The sequence below is a fragment of the Heterodontus francisci genome, chromosome 3 (assembly GCF_036365525.1).
Source record: "Heterodontus francisci isolate sHetFra1 chromosome 3, sHetFra1.hap1, whole genome shotgun sequence".
Classification (NCBI taxonomy): Eukaryota; Metazoa; Chordata; class Chondrichthyes; order Heterodontiformes; family Heterodontidae; genus Heterodontus; species Heterodontus francisci.
The window spans coordinates 27,785,366-27,808,000 of record NC_090373.1 but is presented as its reverse complement, the minus strand read 5'-3'; the positions used below and the strand labels follow the sequence as shown (position 1 = coordinate 27,808,000).

At 44.8% G+C, this 22,635-nt stretch overlaps 1 protein-coding gene across 3 annotated transcripts in view; it reads left to right on the top strand.

The window, feature by feature from the left end:
- LOC137355301 (E3 ubiquitin-protein ligase TRIM9) overlaps positions 1-22,635 on the top strand; it is a 68,808-nt gene that overhangs the window by 12,984 nt on the left and 33,189 nt on the right. For 2 of the 3 annotated variants that reach the window (XM_068020290.1, XM_068020303.1), the window contains exons 4-7: positions 3,223-3,333; positions 7,492-7,645; positions 18,594-18,751; positions 21,538-21,676. In XM_068020290.1, the coding sequence (XP_067876391.1) occupies positions 3,223-3,333; positions 7,492-7,645; positions 18,594-18,751; positions 21,538-21,676 (562 nt within the window). The remainder of the gene's footprint in view (positions 1-3,222; positions 3,334-7,491; positions 7,646-18,593; positions 18,752-21,537; positions 21,677-22,635) is intronic. The other variant, XM_068020296.1, reaches the window with a different exon arrangement.

The window sequence follows — 22,635 nt, the reverse complement described above, 5'->3', positions numbered from 1 at the left end:
CTTCAAATCAACAAGCAATTCAATTGGTAGGTGTCTAAATGACATTAGTGAACCATTTTGGTTTTTATGACAATCCAACAGCTTCATGGCCACTTTTACTGATACCAGCTTTTTATTCCATATTTTTAAAAACTGAATTCAAATTATAAAACTATCATGGTGAGATTTGATCTCTTAGTCTCTGAATTATTAGTCCAGACCTCTGTATAACCACTACAGTACCATAAACTAGTTGGCACCAGCTGGACCTCATCGTCACAAGGGGAGCCTCTTCAAACAGCGTTCAAATCACATGCAGTTTCCACAGTGCGGACTGCGACACCGACCACTCCCTGGTGTGCAGCAAGGTTAGACTCAAATCAAAGAAGCTGCATCACTCCAAGCAGAAGGGCCGCCCGCGCATCAACACTAACAGAATTTCTTATCCACAACTGTTACATAAGTTTCTAAATTCACTTGAAAAAGCCCTTCAAAACACTCCTACAGGGAATGCAGAGACCAAGTGGGCCCACATCAGAGGCACCATCTATGACTCAGCAATGACCACCTATGGCAAACGTGTGAAGCAGAATGCAGATTGGTTTCAATCTCACTTTGAAGAGCTGGAACCTGTCATAGCCGCTAAGCGCATTGCACTGTTGAACTACAAGAAAGCCCCCAGCGAGTTAACATCCTTAGCACTGAAAGCAGCCAGAAGCGCTGCACAAAGAACAGCCAGGTGCTGCGTAAATGACTACTGGCAACACCTATGCAGTCATATTCAGCTGGCCTCAGACACCGGAAACATCAGAGGAATGTATGATGGCATTAAGAGAGCTCTTGGGCCAACCATCAGGAAGATCGCCCCCCTCAAGTCTAAATCAAGGGACACAATCACTGATCAACACAAGCAAATGGACCGCTGGGTAAATCTAGCACTATCTAGAACTGTACTCCAGGGAAAATGTCACTGAGACAGCCCTCAATGCAGCCCAGTCTCTGCCTGTCATGGATGAGCTGGACGAACAGCCAACAAAATCGGAACTCAGTGATGCCATTGATTCTCTAGCCAGTGGAAAAGCCCCTGGGAAGGACGGCATTACTCCTGAAATAATCAAGAGTGCCAAGCCTGCTATACTTTCAGCACTCTACGAACTGCTTTGCCTGTGCTGGGATGAGGGAGCAGTACCACAGGACATGTGCGATGCCAATATCATCACCCTCTATAAGAACAAGGGTGACTGCGGTGACTGCAACAACTACCGTGGAATCTCCCTGCTCAGCATAGTGGGGAAAGTCTTCGCTTGAGTCGCTTTAAACAGGCTCCAGAAGCTGGCTGAGCGTGTCTACCCTGAGGCACAGTGTGGCTTTCAAGCAGAGAGATCCACCATTGACATGCTGTTCTCCCTTCGCCAGCTACAGGAGGAATGCCGAGAACAACAGATGCCTCTCTACGTTGCTTTCATTGATCTCACCAAAGCCTTTGACCTGGTCAGCTGACATGTTCTCTTCAGACTACTAGCAAAGATCAGATGTCCACCAAAGCTACTAAGTATCATCACCTCATTCCATGACAATATGAAAGGCACAATTCAACATAGCGGCGCCTCATCAGACCCCTTTCCTATCCTGAGATGCGTGAAACAGGGCTGTGTTCTCGCACCTACACTGTTTGGGATTTTCTTCTCCGAGCTGCTCTTCAGAAGAAGGAATTTTCCTCCACACAAGATCAGATGGCAGGTTGTTCAACCTTGCCCGTCTTAGAGTGAAGACCAAAGTATGGAAAGTCCTCATCAGGGAACTCCTCTTTGCTGACTATGCTGTATTAACATCCCACACTGAAGAGTGTCTGCAGAGACTCATCGACAGGATTGCGGCTGCCTGCAACGAATTTGGCCTAACCATCAGCCTCAAGAAAACGAACATCATGGGACAAGACGTCAGAAATGCTCCATCCATCAATATCAGTGACCATGCTCTGGAAGTGGTTCAAGAGTTCACCTACCTAGGCTCAATTATCACCAGTAACCTGTCTGTCAATGCAGAAATCAACAAGCGCATGGGAAAGGCTTCCACTGCTATGTCCAGACTGGCCAAGAGAGTGTGGAAAATGGCGCACTGACACGGAACACAAATGTCCGAGTGTATCAAGCCTGTGTCCTCAGTACCTTGTTCTACGGCAGCGAGGCCTGGACAACGTATGTCAGCCAAGAGCGAGGTCTCAATTCATTCCATCTTCGCTGCCTCCGGAGAATACTTGGCATCAGGTGGCAGGACCGTATCTCCAACACAGAAGTCCTCGAGGCGGCCAACATCCCCAGCATATACACCCTACTGAGTCAGTGGCGCTTGAGATGGCTTGGCCATGTGAGCCTCATGGAAGATGGCAGGATCCCCAAGGGCACATTGTACAGCGAACTCGTCACTGGTATCAGACCCACCGGCCGTCCATGTCTCCGCTTTAAAGACGTCTGCAAACGTGACATGATGTCCTGTGACATTGATCACAAGTCGTGGGAGTCAGTTGCCAGTGATCGCCAGAGCTGGCGGGCAGCCATAAAGGTGGGGCTAAAGTGTGGAGAGTCGAAGAGACTTAGCAGTTGGCAGGAAAAAAGACAGAAGCGCAAGGCGCGAGCCAACTGTGTAACAGCCCTGACAACCAATTTTATCTGCAGCACCTGTGGAAGAGTCGGTCACTCTAGAATTGGCCTTTATAGCCACTCCAGGCGTTGCTTCACAAACCACTGACCACCTCCAGGCACTTACCCATTGTCTCTCGAGACAAGGAGGCCAAAGAAGAAGTTTTGTGCATCTGCATGTTTGTGTGAGTGAGAAGGGGGAACAAGAAGGACTCTTTTTTTCCATCTGAAGCACCATATCCTCAGCTTCATCATGAACAGTACCACAGAAGCTTTGCCAATATTTATTAAAAGGGGTTATTCATTGCAGTCTTGGTTCTCCGCAGGGAGTCTCTTCAACACATTCACAATGTTTCTCCCATAGTCCTGAGTGAATACTAAATGCTTGTGAGTGCGATCTTTATGGCAGTAGTGTTTGTGCTATTCACATGGTTTCATGTCTGCTTTTGTTCTTTCACTCTCCAAGTAAATACTGAGAAATGAATCTGTGTAGACAAGACCCATTTTAGGACAACAAAACACTGATATGCAAATTTATCTTCCCAATCACATGTACTTTTGATGTATTGAGCTGGATTATAAGCATTGTACCTATGTTTTCCAGGTCGTTAGGGAACAGATAAGCCACTGCACATTGAAACTTCGCCAGACAACTGGCCTCATGGAGTACTGCCTAGAAGTATTAAAAGACAATGATCCCAGTGGATTCCTACAGGTATGTAGTGTGCACCTTTTTCTCATTGTACAATAGAAAATCCCCCTTTTAACAATAAATATTTTAGTGGAATGACTTGTCAGAAATGTTTGAATAACATTATCATTTATTTCAAAGTCATACATGGAGAGAGTAGAAACATATTTTAGTGCAAGACAAATGATTTCAATTTCTATGTAGCAGCAATCCCAAAGTATCTTACTTCATTGGAAAACAATAAGATAGAGCATAATATATTTCTCATAGGTATACTCTTTCAGTACTTTTGTATTTGTTCACATCTAATAAGTTAGTACAAAAACAACTTACTTTATATACTTTATATAGTGCCTTTAACGTAATTAACCCTTCAAGGTGCTTCATAGGAACCTTATAAAATGAAATATGACACGAAACCGCATAAAGAGATATAAGGTCAGATGACCAAAAGCTTGATCAAAGAGGTAGCTTTTAAGGAGTGTCTTCAAGGAGGAAAGTGAGGTGGAGAGGTGTAGGGAGGGTATTCCAAAGCTTAGGGCCTAGGCAGCTGAAGGTGTGGCCACTAATGGTGGAGCGATTAAAATTGGGGATGCTCAAGAGGCCAGAATTAGAGGAGCACAGATATCTCGGAGGACTGTGAGGCTGGAGGAGCTTGCAAAGATAGGGAGGGGCGAGGCCATGGAGGAATTTGAAAACGAGAATGAGTATTTTAAAATCACGATGTTGCTTGTCTGGGAGCGAGTATAGGTCAACGAGCACAGGGATGATAAGGGAATGGGACTTGGTGCGAGTTAAGACACAGGTAGCAGAGTTTTGGATGACCTCAAGTTTCTGGAGAGTAGAATGTGGGAGGTCAGCCAGGAGTGCATTGATATATTATTCGAGTCTGGAGGTAACAAAGGCATGAATGAGGGTTTCAGCAGCAGATGAGCTGAGACAGGGGTGAAGACGGACGATGTTACGGTGATGCAACTAGATGGTCTTGGTGATGGCGCAAATATGTGGTCGGAAGCTCGTCTTATTTTAAAGCTGAATATATTTGTAACATTCTTCAGAAGAAACCTTACTTGACATGACTGAAAAGGGAAGTTTAAGTGCACATGAATTGTAACACTAATCCTCCATTTGAATCAAAAAGGAGAAGCAGAATGGTGATACAGTGTATGAATAACTTTTATAAACAGGGGCACAGAATGCAATAGTAAAGAAAAAAATGATGAATTTGTACAAAGCATTGGTTAGGCCACAGCAGTGCTGTGCACCTTTGGGTCCTCTGTTCTAGAAAGTGTGTACAGTGTGGATTCAGCAGGATGACCCACGGATGGGATATTAGTTATGAGGGGAGGACTATTTCCTACATGAGCAGAGAAAGCTGAAAGATTTTAATATTTTTGAAATTTTATGAAGCAGTTTGGAAGAGTGAATAGAGAAGGGCTGTTCCCTCAAGTTGTTTGGACTGGGTTAGGAGGGTGCTGGTCGATGATGAATTTAAGATTGTCATTGAAAGAATGAGGATTAGGGAAATTTCTTACCACAGTGGGTTGTTGGAATGTTTAGCCACATGGTGTGGTTGAAGCAGAGGCCATTTCATCGTTTAAAATAAAGTTGGATAAATATTTGAAGCAGAGGGAGACTCAGGGCTATAGGGGAGGGAGCAGAAGCAGCAGGTTCATTTTGGATTTCTCTAGCAATGAGATAGCACAGACACAATGGGGGTCATTTTAACTTCGGGCAATGGTGTGAAATCAAATTAGCCACCCATTGTACACCATGTTGATTTTCCTTTCTAATGAAGTCACTGGGAGAGAAAGTCAGGCAGTATGTGTAACGGGTAGCCAATTTGATATCACCCATTCATCACATGGTCCAAAGTTTACTGTCTCCTTCTGAGATGTAAGCTGTCATGATTCTATTGACTGTCTTAGAATAAAAGGTTATAGGTCCACACTTCCTTTTTAACTATTTGGTGCATTCCCAGCCTCAGATATCTAATCTGGGAAGATACCAAATGAAAGATTTTAAACTTTGTGGATTTAAGATCCTTCCACGTGCCATTTTCATTACAACAGTTTCTTCTGGTTATTAAATTTAATGCTAATTATTTTGGCTTTATTCTCCTATAAATATTTAAGCAACTTCTACTAACTCGCCTCAGTGTCATGAAGATAGTTTTCATTTTTCAACGTATTTTCATGGTCACAACGCTGTAGTAGTCACTGGAATGGGTTGCTTAAAAACTATTGCGTCTCTAACATGTTCTAGTTTTGATGAAAGTCACCTGAAACATAGGGCTGAATTTTTGTTCTGGGACCCCGATGCTGGGTGAATTTCCAGGTACTTGACGTCTGACCCAATCTTTGAAGAGCAGGCCGGTTAGTGGCCATGGTGCGCTCTTGTCATCTAATTGGGGATAGCGGGTGGGCTGTCAAGCTTGGAGGGCCATTTGGAGGCCCTGCAGCAATGACACTTCAGCAGCCTCACCATCAGAGGTGGGAGGGGCCAATGTAGTGGGGGGAGAACGAGAAGGTGCCTCAAGGTGAAAGCGCCCTCTGAGGAGCTTTAAAAAATTTTGAACATTAAAAACGCCACAGCTGCCTGGCCGTCATTGTGGAGGGATAACCTCACCACTGAACAGCAAGTGGCTGCGGCTGTGACCTGATGGCGATGGGGGTGGGGGGTTGTTCCCTAGGTCAATGGAATGCTAGATTGCGGCCCCCCCCCCCCCCCACTTTGGTCTGCCACCTGGAAGCCGCCTCCATCTCTGGGCCGTGTTTTGGCTTCAGTGGAGGGCCCACATGCCGACTGGAAAATTCAGCCATTTAATTGGCCTAATTGGCTACCTGCTGCTTGCAGGCAGATAGGTCTGAGGACTCTCCTGGAATGAAAACAGGCCAGAGGCAGGAACATGACAGGAGACCGATTGTTGGCGGGAAATTGTGGCCCATCTGTTTCCAGTCCCACCTCACCAGCCATTTGAAAATTTGGTCCATTAACTCTCTTTCTCTCTGTACAGGTGCTGCCTGACCTGCTGAGTATTTCCAGCATTTTCTGTTTTTATTTCAGATTTCCAGCATCCGCTGTATTTTCCTTTTGCAGCGTTCTCTGATTGTGTTGCGGTTTCAAATTCCTGTTGCTAGTTAGAATGCATGACATGCTTGTACAATTTTTGTGCTGTTATTCAATCATTTAATATTAAAGTCATTTAATAGTTGCTCAAAATAACAAAGGTCTGATAAATGTGAGAGGCAATGTGAACAAAATAATATAATTTTAAAGGGGGCATGGGAACAGAGAAACCTGGGGATACAAGTACACAAATTTTTGAAAGTGGCAGGACAAGTTGAGATGGCTATTTTAAAAAGCATAAAAAAGCCTATATTAATAGTGGAATGGAGCACAAAGGCCAGGAAGTTATGCTAAACCTTTATAAAACACTGGTTGGCTCTCAGCCGGTGTATTGTGTTCAATTCTGGGCACAGCACTATACGACGGATATCTAGGCATTGGAGAAGGTGCAGAAGAGATGCTACCAGAGATGAGAGGCTTTAGTTATGTGGAGAGACTTGAGAAGCTGATTTTCTTTTCAGAGCAGAGAAGGTTGAGCAGATTTGGTAGAGATGTTCAAAAGCATGAATTGTTCTGATAGAGTAAATAGAGAAATTGTTTCCAGTGGCAGAAGGGTGGGTAAGCAGAGGACACAGATTTAAGGTGATTGGCAAAAGAACCAGAGGTGACATGAGGAAGCATATTTTTACACAGCGAGTTGTTATGAACTGGAATCCATTGCCTGAAAGGGTGGCAGAAGCAGATCAATAGTAACATTCAAAAGAGATTGGATAAAAACTTGAAGGGAAAGAAATTATAGGGCCAAGGGGAAAGAGGAGGGGAGTGGGACTAACTGGACAGCTTCAGCAAAGAGCTGGAATAGGCATGATGGGCCAAATGGCAGACTCCTGTGCTGTATCATTCTCCATAATTCCCTGATGCTAAATTACACTGAAGATTTGGAAAGTTCTTCCCTAAGTGTTAATGGAATTATTATGTTTATAAATCAATTGTTCAACTACTATCTGAATTGCTCCATCCTGTACCAATGCCATATTTGATCATTTATCTGAAACAAATTTGTATCAAATTCACTGTAAAAGTTAACACATATATTAAGTATTGTGGTTGTAGATTTCAGATGCTTTAATCAAGCGTGTGCAAGTGTCTCAGGAGCAGTGGGTTAAAGGAGCTTTAGAACCCAAAATAAATCCTGAATTTGACCTGACGCTCGACAGTGGCCCATTACTGCAGTCAATTCACCAACTTGACTTTATTCAAATGAAAAGTAAGTAACGCTGTGTGAAGCAATAATTCAAATTGGCTTTAGATTAACTTTTGCAAGGGGGTCTTTTGGATACATTTATGCCAAAAACTTGACATGATACACTCAGATTTGCAAACTGTTGTACATGTGAAAAGTTTTGTTACACACAAGGGACTGGATTTTACCCAGCCCCCGACGTCGGGCTCTGTGATCGGGGTGGGGGGGGGGGGGTGCCTCCAGAAGATGGGTAATTCTGGTGGTGGTGAAGATCCATGGTGGCAAACTCCACCCCCCCCCTGCCGCTGGGTGATAGGAACAGCATTTCAATATTTAAATTAATGAGATGAATAAATCTGAAATAAAAACAAGAAATGCTGGAACCACTCAGCAGGTCTGACAGCATCTGTGGAAAGCGAAGCAGAGTTAACGTTTCTGGTCAGTGACCCTTCTTCGGAACTGAAAAATATTAAAAATGTCAAAGGTTATAAGCAAGTGAGGTGGGGGTGGGGCAAGAGATAACAAAGGAGAAGGTGTAGATTGGACAAGGCCACATAGCTGACCAAAAGGTCATGGAGCAAAGGCAAACAATAAGTTAATGGTGTGTTGAAAGACAAAGCATTAGTACAGAAAAGGTGTTAACGGACTGAATATTGAACAGCAGCAAGTGCAAACATGAAAAAAACAGTGGGTAAGCAGACTGAACAAATTAAGATGAAATGAAATAAATGCAAAAAAAGGTTGTAAAAAATGTAAAAAAGAAAAAGTCCTCACTTTCCACCCCATCAGCCTCCATATCCAAAGGATCATCCTCCGCCATTTCCACCACCTCCAGCGTGATGCCACTACCAAACGCATCTTCCCCTCCGTTCCCTTGTCAGCATTCCGAAGGGATCGTTCCCTCTGCGACACCCTGGCCCACTCCTCCATTACCCCCACCACCTCATCCCCGTCTCATGGCACCTTCCCCTGCAATCGCAGGAGGTGTAATACCTGCCCATTTACCTCCTCTCTCCTCACTATCCCAGGCCCCAAACATTCCTTTCAGGTGAAGCAGCAATTTACTTGTACTTCTTTCAATGTAGTATTCTGTATTCGCTGCTCACAATGTGGTCTCCTCTACATTGGGGAGACCAAGCGCAGACTGGGTGACCGCTTTGCGGAACACCTCCGCTCAGTCCGCAAGCAGGACCCTGAGCTTCCGGTTGCTTGCCATTTCAACACTCCCCCCTGCTCTCATGCTCACATCTCTGTCCTGGGATTGCTGCAGTGTTCCAGTGAACATCAACGCAAGCTCGAGGAACAGCATCTCATCTACCGATTAGGCACACTACAGCCTGCCGGACTGATCATTGAGTTCAATAATTTCAGAGCATGACAGCCCCCCCATTTTACTTTCATTTTTAGTCATTTTTTTCTTCCTTTGCTTTACATTTTTTACAACCTTTTTTGGCATTTATTTCATTTCACCTTAATTTGTTCAGTTTGCTTACCCACTGTTTTTTTCAGGTTTGCACTTGCTGCTGTTCAATATTCAGCCTGTTAACACCTTTTCTGTACTAATGCTTTGTCTTTCAACACACCATTAACATATTGTTTGCCTTTGCTCCATGACCTTTTGGTCAGCTATGTGGCCTTGTCCAATCTACACCTTCTCCTTTGTTATCTCTTGCCCCACCCCCATCTCACTTGCTTATAACCTGTGACATTTTTAATATTTGTCAGTTTCGAAGAAGGGTCACTGACCCAAAACGTTAACTCTGCTTCTCTTTCCACAAATGCTGCCAGACCTGTTGAGTGGTTCCAGCATTTCTTGTTTTTATTTCAGATTTCCAGCATCCGCAGTATTTTGCTTTTATTTTAGTGAATAAAGTTGAATCAACTTACCCGCAATTTTCTGGGCCCGCTGCGATCCTCAGTGCGGCAACCGGCACTCCCGTGCCTTCAATTCCCTGTCTGGGGAAAGCTGACTTGACACTGGTGGGGAGGGGGGAGAAGTTAAGATTTTCAGTGCGGGGTGGGAGACGGGGTCAAATAAACGTAAAGGGTGTAGTGGATGGGGGAACTTTCAGCCTTGTACTGTCTGTCGGTGGGGGGGGGGGAGGTCAGAATTCAAAGTGGTGTTTTGGGGGAAGGGCAAATATCTAATGTAATTTTTATTGGGGGGGGTGGTTGGAAAGGGGCATTACAATTTTATTTTGTAAGATTTGTGGGGGGAGGAGGGGGATTCACTTTAAAAATTCAAATATTCTGGCAGGGCTGGCTGCCCTTTGAAAATGGCGCCTGTGCATGCGCACAGACAGCTGACACCATTGCTGGTGACGGACAGCCCGCCCCCTCCATGAGATTGGGGGACGGGCCGCCCCGGTAATTTAAATGAGCTGCCACACAGAAGATTGCGGTGGCTTTTCGGCGTGCAGGCCGCCATTTTTTGAACTCGCCGCCAAGATCAGCGGCGGGCTCTTAAAATCCAGCCCAAGGTTTGAGTTATTGCATCATGCCTGATTCAAATACTTTTTCCAAAATATTTCTCTTAAAGGTAAAGTTGGAGTTTTATGGTTCCTACAGTTAACAGGTGCCTTGTAATGATGGTAACAAGAGGGCACAAATTTAAGATAAACACATAAAACAGTGGAAGCAGAGTTTCTCCGGTGTTTTATGTAAAACTTTTGGTATGATTCAGAATGTGAAGGGCTTGGTGCTTTGATTGTGATATTGCATAGGACTGATGAAGGTCATTATTCCTCTACGCGCTTTTCCCAGAGCAGAGGGAAAAGGGGCAGAGACTAGGTATGTCCTCATTTACATGCTTCATGTCCACTTTTGAATATTACTGAGGGGGGTGGGGCCAAACCTTAGTAGAGGCAGAAGCATTCAAATTGCATGATAATGAGGTGGGAGTGATATCAACAAGCCTCCGTCCTAACTTTCCCTAGTTCTTGATTGATAGACAGACTGAAGCTAGGGAACTACCAGCAACCTTTTACTCCCTCCAGACATGTTACTCTAGACCCAGCAATATGGTTGACTCTTAACTGCCCTCTGAAATGGCCGAGCTAGCCACTCAGTTCTAGGGCAATTAGGGAAGGACAATAAATGCTGGCCTTGCCAGCAACGCTCATGTCCTAAGAATGAATAACAAAAAAAATTGGCTGCATGTTTCAAGCCCATTCCAATGGGGGTGGGGGGTGGTGGATGCCCTGCACTGAGGAAACACCAGGGATCAGGTTCCTTCAGGCTATGTACTTGAGATGTGCTCTGCCAAATTACACTGACTCTGGAGTGGGGGGCCTGGTGGAGAAAGTCACAAGAATCCTTGTCCATGTCAGGAACCTGTTGAAAGCCCTAATAATGTCAAGCTATAGCTCTGATTTTGTACAAACCATCAAGAGAAACTCTGTTTCTGGTTGGTTGGAATCTGGAATACCCTGCCTGAAATAATGGTAGAGGCAGGAACCCTCACAACATTTAAGAAGTATTTAGATGAGCACTTGAAACGTCATAGCATACAAGGCTACGGGCCAAGTGCTGGAAAATGGGACTAGAATAGTTAGGTGCTTGATGGCCAGCACAGACACGATGGGCCGAAGGGCCTGTTTCTGTGCTGTATAACTCTGATTCTATTTCAGAACAGTCACATGAGCAATATCCCATATTAACTAATTTTCTTGGAAACTGTTAGCCATGTGCTATGGCCTAATTGACAATAGGAATACTGACCTCTCTGTGTTGTGGTCTAAATTCTGCCCCTTTTTTGCAGATTGATGTGATGTTTGTTGCTTTTCTGTTGGATGAGAGAGCAGTTATTGGCAGAGGCAAATATGCAAGTCAGAGAGCAGCTGGATCCTTAGGGCTTCAGAAGTCAAGTGGCCATGCCATCATCAGGGCAAATTGAACAGTGAGGCTTCAGCACTTCAGTTAGGTGCTCTACTTTCTTGAGCATGACCTGACTTGCCATTCTACCTAGGCTATGACTCTTTTTAGGGTTTCTTTGGCTCCTTGGAGATATGCCCAGTGATGGCAGATTGGAATTGAATTAACTCTACATGGCATATTCCATAATCAGATATCTGGACTAAACAGGTCATCAGTACTCCAGCACACTGCTGATGGTTGTTCAGCCAGTTTGGTCCATTAATGGGACCTGAGAGCTGGGATTCTTCCCATTTGGCTCCAGTAATCCCGCAAGGCAATGTGTTAACAGATTGTTCTTGAACAACCAGCCAGAATTGTATAGAATTGTACTGTATCATTGGTAAACTGCAGGATTTCAGCTGTGTAAAGTCCAGCAATATCCCTGTACACTTTTGGGGTCCCTGAACCTTGGCTGTGCCAGAACTCCCTGGAGTTAGGTAAATGATTTGAGTCGTTCTGGGGAGAGAGTCCACTGCATATATGTGAGTTTCTCAGTAACTGTTTTGGAGACTTTTGCATGGTGATGGGTTTTCACATGTCAGACAATTGGTTGAGTAAAAGAATGTGTCTGATCATTCGAGTGTCATTATAGCTTGGCTGGTGTCACCCTTTCCTTTGTGTCAGAAGGTTGTTGGTTGAAACTCCTCCCCAAGACTTGAGCACATGATCTCGGCTGAGACTTTAGTACAGTTGTTTGAGGATGTGCAGCATTATTGGAGATACTGCCTTTCAGCTGAGGCTGCGTCTGCCTGTTGGACTGGTTTCCATGGCACCATTGGAAGAAGAACAGAGAGTGTCCTTGCTAACATTCATCTACCAAGCACCACAATTAGGCAAATTAACTGGTTGTGCATTTCACTACCTTTTGTGAATGTTGGTGTTGCAAGGGTGCCTTCTTTCCCTACAGATTAGTGAATACTTTTAGACATTTCTCGATGTGACCATGCATTTTTTTTTATATTCGTTCATGGGATGTGGGCGTTGCTGGTAAGGCCAGCATTATACGGAGGACATAGGTGAGGTTTTAAATGATTATTTTTCATCTGTGCTCGCTATGGAGAAGGACGATGTAGATGTAGAGATCAGGGAGGGGGATTGTGATATACTTGAACAAATTAGCATTGAAACGGAGGAGGTATTAGTGGCTTTAGCGGGCTTAGAAGTGGATAAATCCCTGGGCCCAGATGAGATGTATCCCAGGCAGCTGTGTGAGGCAAGGGAGAAGATTGGAGGGGCTCTAACACAAATTTTCAAATCCTCTCTGGCCACAGAGGTGGTGCCAGAGGACTGGAGGATAGCGAAAGTGGTACCATTATTCAAGAAGGGTAGTTGGGATAGACCAGGTAATTACAGGCCAGTGAGTCTAACATCAGTGATAGGGAAACTATTGGAAAAAGTACTGAGGGACAGGATTAATCTCCATTTGGAGAGGCAGGGATTAATCATGGATAGTCAGCATGGCTTTGTCAGGAGGAGATCATGTCTAACAAATTTGACTGAGTTTTTCGAGGAGGTGATGAGATGTGTAGATGAGGGTAAAGTAGTTGATGTAGTTTACATGGACTTCAGTAAGGCTTTTGATAAGGTCCCGCATGGGAGATTGGTCAAGAAGGTAAGAGCCCATGGGATCCTGGGCAATTTGGCTAAGTGGATCCAAAATTGGCTTAGTGACAGGAGGCAGAGAGTGATGGTCGAGGGTTGCTTTTGTGATTGGAAGCCTGTGACCAGTGGTATACCGCAGGGATCGCTGCTGGGACCCTTGCTGTTTGTAGTGTACATTAATGATTTAGATGTGAATATAGGAGGTACCCTAACAGAAAATCCGGAGCGGAACCCCGTAGGCGGTCATGTGTCACCTTTGGCATGTTTCCGGCAGTTCCTGCAGCCATACTGGTGCCAAACGTCGTGTCCTGCACTCCTTTGGACCCCACCAGAAAGGCCGAGAGGGGGGCTTTGACGACTGGGCAACTCTCAACCTCCATAAATTTGCCCAGGCATGCGCCATGGAGAGGTCACTCCATAGTTGCCTCACAGCGACTGAAACAACACGGAAGGCAGCAGTTACGGGTTATAAGTCCAGATAAATTGGCGTAGAAACTGGGCGCCACGGGTTGCCTTTGTCGGTGGGAGAGGTCATTGCACCTCACTGGACAGCTACCGCCCGCCTCAAACCGGGCAGCCCCCGGTCAATAAGGTTCTGTCCCGCCACAGTCTGCCTGCTTCAATGGGTGCTTGGAGCTCAGGGTCATTGCCCGAAAGGTGGACTGATACACCGCACCAAACAACATGAAAAAAGGAAAGAAGGTACCAGCCCTTCGCTTTGCAAGCTGGAACGTCAGAACTATGTGTCCTGGCCTGTCGGAAGACCTTACACAAATCAACGATTCTCGGAAGACCGCCATCATTAACAACGAGCTCAGTAGACTCAATGTGGACATTGCAGCACTTCAGGAGACTCGCCTCCCCGCGAGTGGCTCTCTAGCAGAGCAAGACTACACCTTCTTCTGGCAGGGCAGGGATCCTGAAGAACCAAGACAGCATGGAGTGGGCTTCGCCATCAGAAACTCCTTGCTCAGCATGATAGAGCCTCCCTCAAATGGCTCGGAACGCATACTGTCCATCCGACTGCTCACCACCTCTGGTCCAGTACACCTACTCAGCATCTATGCTCCAACACTCTGTTCCGCACCTGAAGCTAAAGACCAGTTCTATGAACAACTCCATAACATCATTAGCAGCATCCCCAACACCGAACACCTATTCCTGCTGGGGGACTTTAATGCCAGGGTTGGGGCCGACCATGACTCATGGCCCTCCTGCCTTGGGCGCTATGGCGTTGGAAGGATGAATGAGAACGGGCAGAGACTGCTTGAGTTGTGTACCTATCATAACCTCTGCATCACCAACTCGTTCTTTCACACTAAACCCTGTCACCAGGTTTCATGGAGGCACCCAAGATCACGTCGTTGGCACCAGCTAGACCTCATTGTCACAAGGCGAGCCGCCTTAAACAGTGTTCAAATCACACGCAGCTTCCACAGTGCGGACTGCGACACCGACCACTCCCTGGTGTGCAGCAAGGTTAGACTCAGACCAAAGAAGTTGCATCATTCCAAGCAGAAGGGCCACCCGCGCATCAACACGAGCAGAATTTCTCACCCACAGCTGTTACAAAAATTTCTAAATTCACTTGTAACAGCCCTTCAAAACACTCCCACAGGGGATGCTGAGACCAAGTGGGCCCACATCAGAGACGCCATCTATGAGTCAGCTTTGACCACCTACGGCAAAAGTGCGAAGAGAAATGCAGACTGGTTTCAATCTCATAATGAAGAGCTGGAACCTGTCATAGCCGCTAAGCGCATTGCAATTTTGAACTACAAGAAAGCCCCCAGCGAGTTAACATCCGCAGCACTTAAAGCAGCCAGAAGTACTGCACAAAGAACAGCTAGGCGTTGCGCAAACGACTACTGGCAACACCTATGCAGTCATATTCAGCTGGCCTCAGACACCGGAAACATCAGAGGAATGTATGATGGCATGAAGAGAGCTCTTGGGCCAACCATGAAGAAGATCACCCCCCTCAAATCTAAATCGGGGGACATAATCACTGACCAACGCAAACAGATGGACCGCTGGGTTGAGCACTACCTAGAACTGTACTCCAGGGAGAATGCTGTCACTGAGACTGCCCTCAATGCAGCCCAGCCTCTACCAGTCATGGATGAGCTGGACATACAGCCAACCAAATCGGAACTCAGTGATGCCATTGATTCCCTAGCCAGCGGAAAAGCCCCTGGGAAGGACAGCATTACCCCTGAAATAATCAAGAGTGCCAAGCCTGCTATACTCTCAGCACTACATGAACTGCTATGCCTGTGCTGGGACGAGGGAGCAGTACCCCAGGACATGCGCGATGCCAACATCATCACCCTCTATAAAAACAAAGGTGACCGCGGTGACTGCAACAACTACCGTGGAATCTCCCTGCTCAGCATAGTGGGGAAAGTCTTTGCTCGAGTCGCTCTGAACAGGCTCCAGAAGCTGGCCGAGCGCGTCTACCCTGAGGCACAGTGTGGCTTTCGTGCAGAGAGATCGACTATTGACATGCTGTTCTCCCTTCGTCAGATACAGGAGAAATGCCGTGAACAACAGATGCCCCTCTACATTGCTTTCATTGATCTCACCAAAGCCTTTGACCTCGTCAGCAGACGTGGTCTCTTCAGACTACTAGAAAAGATCGGATGTCCACCAAAGCTACTAAGTATCATCACCTCATTCCATGACAATATGAAAGGCACAATTCAACATGGTGGCTCCTCATCAGAGCCCTTTCCTATCCTGAGTGGTGTGAAACAGGGCTGTGTTTTCGCACCCACACTTTTTGGGATTTTCTTCTCCCTGCTGCTTTCACATGCGTTCAAATCCTCTGAAGAAGGAATTTTCCTCCACACAAGATCAGGGGGCAGGTTGTTCAACCTTGCCCGTCTAAGAGCGAAGTCCAAAGTACGGAAAGTCCTCATCAGAGAACTCCTCTTTGCTGACGATGCTGCTTTAACATCTCACACTGAAGAATGCCTGCAGAGTCTCATCGACAGGTTTGCGTCTGCCTGCAATGAATTTGGCCTAACCATCAGCCTCAAGAAAACGAACATCATGGGGCAGGATGTCAGAAATGCTCCATCCATCAATATTGGCGACCACGCTCTGGAAGTGGTTCAAGAGTTCACCTACCTAGGCTCAACTATCACCAGTAACCTGTCTCTAGATGCAGAAATCAACAAGCGCATGGGTAAGGCTTCCACTGCTATGTTCAGACTGGCCAAGAGAGTGTGGGAAAATGGCGCACTGACACGGAACACAAAAGTCCGAGTGTATCAGGCCTGTGTCCTCAGTACCTTGCTCTACGGCAGCGAGGCCTGGACAACGTATGCCAGCCAAGAGCGACGTCTCAATTCATTCCATCTTCGCTGCCTTCGGAGAATACTTGGCATCAGGTGGCAGGACTATATCTCCAACACAGAAGTCCTTGAAGCGGCCAACATCCCCAGCTTATACACACTACTGAGTCAGCGGCGCTTGAGATGGCTTGGCCATGTGAGCCGCATGGAAGATGGCAGGATCCCCAAAGACACATTGTACAGCGAGCTCGCCACTGGTATCAGACCCACCGGCCGTCCATGTCTCCGTTATAAAGACGTCTGCAAACGCGACATGAAATCGTGTGACATTGATCACAAGTCGTGGGAGTCAGTTGCCAGCATTCGCCAGAGCTGGCGGGCAGCCATAAAGACAGGGCTAAATTGTGGCGAGTCGAAGAGACTTAGTAGTTGGCAGGAAAAAAGACAGAGGCGCAAGGGGAGAGCCAACTGTGCAACAGCCCCAACAAACAAATTTCTCTGCAGCACCTGTGGAAGAGCCTGTCACTCCAGAATTGGCCTTTATAGCCACTCCAGGCGCTGCTTCACAAACCACTGACCACCTCCAGGCGTGTATCCATTGTCTCTCGAGATAAGGAGGCCCAAAAGAATAGGAGGTATGATAAGTAAGTTCGCAGATGACACGAAAATTGGTGGTGTCGTAAATAGTGAGCAGGAAAGTCTTAGATTACACAACGATATAGATGGGCAAAGCAGTGGCAAATGGAATTTAATCCTGGGAAGTGTGAGGTGATGCATTTTGGGAGGACTAACAAGGCAAGGGAATATACAATGGATGGTAGGACCCTATGAAGTACAGAGGGTCAGAGGGATCTTGGTGTACTTGTTCATAGATCACTGAAGGCAGCAGCACAGTTAGATAAGGTGGTTAGGAAACCATATAGGATATTGTCTTTATTAGCCTAGGCATAGAATATAAGAGCAGGCAGGTTATGATGGAGCTGTATAAAACGCTAGTTAGGCCACAGCTGGAGTACTGTGTACAGTTCTGGTCGCCACACTATAGGAAGGATGTGATTGCACTGGAGAGGGTGCAGAGGAGATTCATCAGGATGTTGCCTGGGCTGGAGCATTTCAGCTATGAAGAGAGACTGGAAAGGCTAGGGTTGTTTTCCTTAGAGCAGATAAGGCTGAGGGGGGACCTGATTGAGGTATACAAAATTATGAGGGGCATAGATAGGGTAGATAGGAAGAAACTTTTTTCCTTAGCGGAGGTGTCAATAACCAGGGGACATAGATTTAAGATAAGGGGCAGGAGGTTTACAGGGAATTTAAGGAAAAATGTTTTCACGCAGAGGGTGGTTGGAATCTGGAACACACTACCTGAAGAGGTGGTAGAGGCAGGAACCCTCACAATATTTAAGAAGTATTTAGATGAGCACTTGAAGTGCCATAGCGTACCAGGCTATGGGCCAAGTGCTGGAAAATGGGATTAGGATAGATAGATGCTTGATACCATCCTCGAAACGATGGGCCGAAGGGCTTGTTTCTGTGCTGTATAACTCTATGACTCTATTGCTGATCCCTAATTGCCCTTGAGAAAGTGGTGATGAGCTACCTTCTTGAACTCCTGCAGTCTGTGTGGTGTAGGTACACCTACAGTTCTGTTATGTAGGGAGTTCCAGGATTCTGTATAAATACAATTCCTAGGTCAGAAGAAAAAGGAGCAGAGCGCTTAATCTAATGCACCGATTGTCCCTTATATCTTCCAACTATTGTTTAACCTGTTGAAAGTTACTGAAACATTTAATCCTTGCAGAGAAAGAAACATCTGAATTTCTTGGTTGAATTCCCATTTTTTTTCAGCAAAAAACAAACATTACCCAATTGAATTATTGTGGTTTTATCAGAGATGTTTTACAGAGCGTAAACTGTTTAAGCTTTAGTGCATTCACTGTTTCATGCTATCACTATTACTAATTTTTTCATGCTTATAGAAGTAAGATAAAAAGCCAAGTTAATGTTTGAGGCCTTGGGAGATTTGGTAGTTGAAAGGTCCTAGGGTGTGGTTTCTGCTTTATTCATCTAATCCATATGGTTAATAGGTGGATAAGGATGAAGCTGAGTGTAAATTAATGCTAATGTACAAAGACAGAGTTAGACTGAGATGTGCTTAGTTCCTTCTGCAGTGCCACCCACGCCAATACTACAACTGGAGAAATGTTGTACTCATAACAACAATGCCACGCTTGCATGGAAGGCTCCACCGCTCAACCAGACACAGATTGAAGGCTACATCCTAGAACTTGATGATGGAAATGGTGGACAGTTTCAGGTAAGCATTTCACCCTTCATATCATATTGTCATGATATGTTTGCAACTAAAAAGAACAAACTGATTTTCAGAATTGCTAACGGTGAATGTTGAATTTGTGCAGTGCCTTCTCTGAAAGTTAGCAAAGTAGTCTTTTTATAATAATGTTTGAAAGAAACTATGAATAGATTTTTTTCTCACCACTTTTCTCCCTTCTCTCCTGAAGGTGTTGACTCCTTGTTGGAGTATGCTTCCATGGGGCTGACATGTTCTTGGGTAGTTTGCTTCTAAACAGTCATCATCCATATGTGAGTCTTGACAGAGAGAGTGACAGCTGGCTATTCCACCAAAGAACCATCACAGCCGAGCCGGATCCTGTCCTCACCCACCATCCACGGGGATCACCGCATAGCTGTCAGGATTTTTTTTGTTTCCCACACCTAACCCAAGGGCACCACCTCAGCTGAGATCAGAGCAGGGACTGGTGATTGAATCTGGAATCTACCTGGTGTTTCTGGCTCAGCTGCTCACTAAGGGAAGATTTCCCCTGGTTGCTGTTTAGAGAGAAATTGTAAAATGCATTTGGGTTTTCTGGAAACAGCACACTGAGGAAACCTTCCCCTGCTGGTTAAGTTCACTGAGCCATTGGGATCACTCACTAAATAGAGCTATCAACTTTATTCTCTTTTAAACATCCAGTTATAATATTTTGGAATTACAGGGTTTACAAAAGCTCAGAGTTTTGCCCTGGTCTGATTTCCATTTCACATTAAATTTTTGCCATCTTTATCCCCCAAAGTTATAGAATAATCATAGCTCTATACATATCACTGTTAATGGGTAGTAATCATTCATGGTTATGAGCTGAATGTGTTTGAAAATGGCACTCATTTTAATGTTTATTATAAGTAATGTATTCAGGTTGCATGCCCCTATAATATCAGCAAAATTAAATCTTCTCTCATTTCAATTCTAATTGCATGACCCTGCATGTTATCAAACCCACTACAGGCAAACAAAGCATATTGAAAATTGAATAAATCTTCCTCTAACTCCAGTTTGTATACTTTTTAAATGGTAATAGAGGCTAGATTGTGTTACAAGGCTATGAAACACCTCTGTGGTGAGATGTTAATGAATTGCTCTTGCAGCTTGGTGTCTTATCGACACATCGGTGTTACAGCTGAATAACACTCTCCAGCCTATGTAGTATTCCACATGTAATACTTCCCATTGACCATGAATGAACGGGAATTTAGCCTTTCCATCTATTATTTCCAGTACTTAACTCAATAAACATGCTGTGAATGTCACGATTATTAACCATTCAATATGAAGTTCATCACATTAACCATACTGACAGTCAGCAACTAGAAATAGAACCACAGAACCATAGAAAAGTTATGGCACGGAAAGAGGCCATTCAGCCCATTGTGTCTGTGCTGGCTGAAAATACTAGCCACCCAATCTAATCCCACCTTCCAGTCGAACCATAGAAAACTGCACAGACTGCCTGCAAGTAAACACCTAAAATAAAGTAAATCCCACTGAAATCCATAGTAATGGATTGGACTCCCATGCTGATGGGCTGTGTGTATAATGTAACCCGTAACTAACATTTAGATTTATCTTTTTTAAGCTTGCAATGGCTGCTGTCTGATGGAGAGAAAAATTAGTTACAGGGACCCTAGAGAATACTTTACTTAACTGATAACCGAGTACTAGAAAAGCTTACGGGTAAAAAAAGAAGTTGGTATTCTCCTGTTTCTCAGGTGTAAAACAATGTCTACCAATTCCCAGGCCTGAGGTCTTGTGCTTGATCTGTGCCAATACCTTATTGGTGCTTGCTGTTTCTAAATGGCTGCTAAATCAGCAAAGCAGAGTCCCATACCTGTTTGGAGCCCTTCCTCAAAATGCGTGAAGAATTAGGCTGAGCATGTGTCGTCCATGCTCAGACTAATTTTTCCTATTATACTTTGGCTTACTCAGCAGTGCTTAAAATCAAATGGTGGGAAGGTTGTTTTTGTTTTACTTCCGCAGGAGTGTTCCTCCTCCCAGCATCACAGCCCGACTGCAGTTTGCTGCTGGACTGCGCTTGCCCCCTGCCCCAGCATGTTTCCCTCCACCCCAGAACGACTAAGGATCGCTTCCGGCAAGCAGTCCCAAGTTCTGCCCCCATTGCTGAGCATGTCAGGCACCAACAACTCACCACCTCATTAAAATGAGGCCCGGGGCCCAATGTCAGGTGAGCCTCTGGCATCCAGCTTGTGCCCAAGATGGGGGCACATGAATTTCCATCCCATATTTTTGACTGTTCCATCCTCACATCTGAAGGAGGGCGATAAGAACACGGGAAGTCACCACAAATGAGAGATCCAGAATGGATTTTTTTTGTTTTTAGATGTTGAAATTTCTTTGTTTCTGACTGGAATAAGTGAAATTAATTTTTATACTTAATTTGTAACTGAGCATAACATTGAAAGAAAACTACAGAATGACTTTTTAAAAAGGTTGTCTAGAAATTATTTGCATTATTAATATACAACCACCTGATGCTGAAAGTAAACTGGTTAATGCCTCCATTTAAAACAGCAGACAGAAATGTCACATGAACACTTTAAACATTTGGATGCTATTATTGCAGAGTAGCTTCTTGCCTTAAGTCACAGATGATGCTCTATTATATGGTGATTGTCATTTGTATTGCTGTACCACTTGTGCAACAAGGAAACTAAAAGTCAGAAGTACTGTAGTTCTGATCATGCATTCACATTCTTAACTAACTGCTAGTATACTTGGAATTTCAGGAGGTGTATGTTGGCAAAGAAACTGTGTGCACAGTAGATGGACTTCAGTTCAACAGTGCCTACAATGCAAGAGTAAAAGCCTTTAACTCAGCAGGTGTTGGACCTTACAGTAAAACAGTTGTGTTGCAGACATCTGAGGGTGAGGGATAACCAATACTAACTTAATATTACAAAATGAATAACTTCTGTGCAATTGTAATTGATGCATCTATCAGAATTGGCAGTATTATCTCTGATTGTTTTATCTTTGCTGGAGATCTTTGCCACTGGTTTTGTGTCTCGAGTCAAACCTGGAAAAGACCTTGATTCACATCTTGTGCTCGGCCTGAACATGATTTTTCCATTTCCCTTACATGTACATACTTGAAGTATCCTGTCAAATTAAAAGAAAATTAATATTAACGGAAAGTAAGAATTTGAAAACTTACCAAAAATACAAGTACGATTGAGAGTACTTGGAATTAATTTATGTCAAAGAAAAAAAAAAATCTTTAATAGAATTTTGCAGCACAGAAGGAGGCCACTTGTTCCATTGTGCCTGTGCTGACTCTTTGGAAGAACTATGTGGTGCAGTGGTTAGCACAGCAGCCTCACAGCTCCAGTGACCCGGGTTCAGTTCTGGGTACTGTCTGTGCGGAGTTTGCAGGTTCTCCCTGTGACCGCGTGGGTTTCTGCCGGGTGCTCCGGTTTCCTCCCACAGCCAAAGACTTGCAGGTTGATAGGTAAATTGGCCATTGTAAATTGCTCCTAGTGTAGGTAGGTGGTAGGAGAATGGTGAGGATGTGGTAGGGAATATGGGATTAATGTAGGATTAGTATAAATGGGTGGTTGTTGGTCGGCACAGACTCGGTGGGCCGAAGGGCCTGTTTCAGTGCTGTATCTCTAAATAAATAAATAAACTGTAGGGTTTATTTTCCGCTGTCTCCCAAAGTATTTGAGAAGTCAGTACCAACCTAATTTCTGTTATTCATTGTTACTAGCTCACTTAGCTAATGTGTTGTAAAGTGTGGTTTTCCCAATTAAATCATGATGTATCCTCTCTGAGTTAGCAAATCAATAAATGACAATAATTTTTATTCTTTACCTTAAGATGGCAAT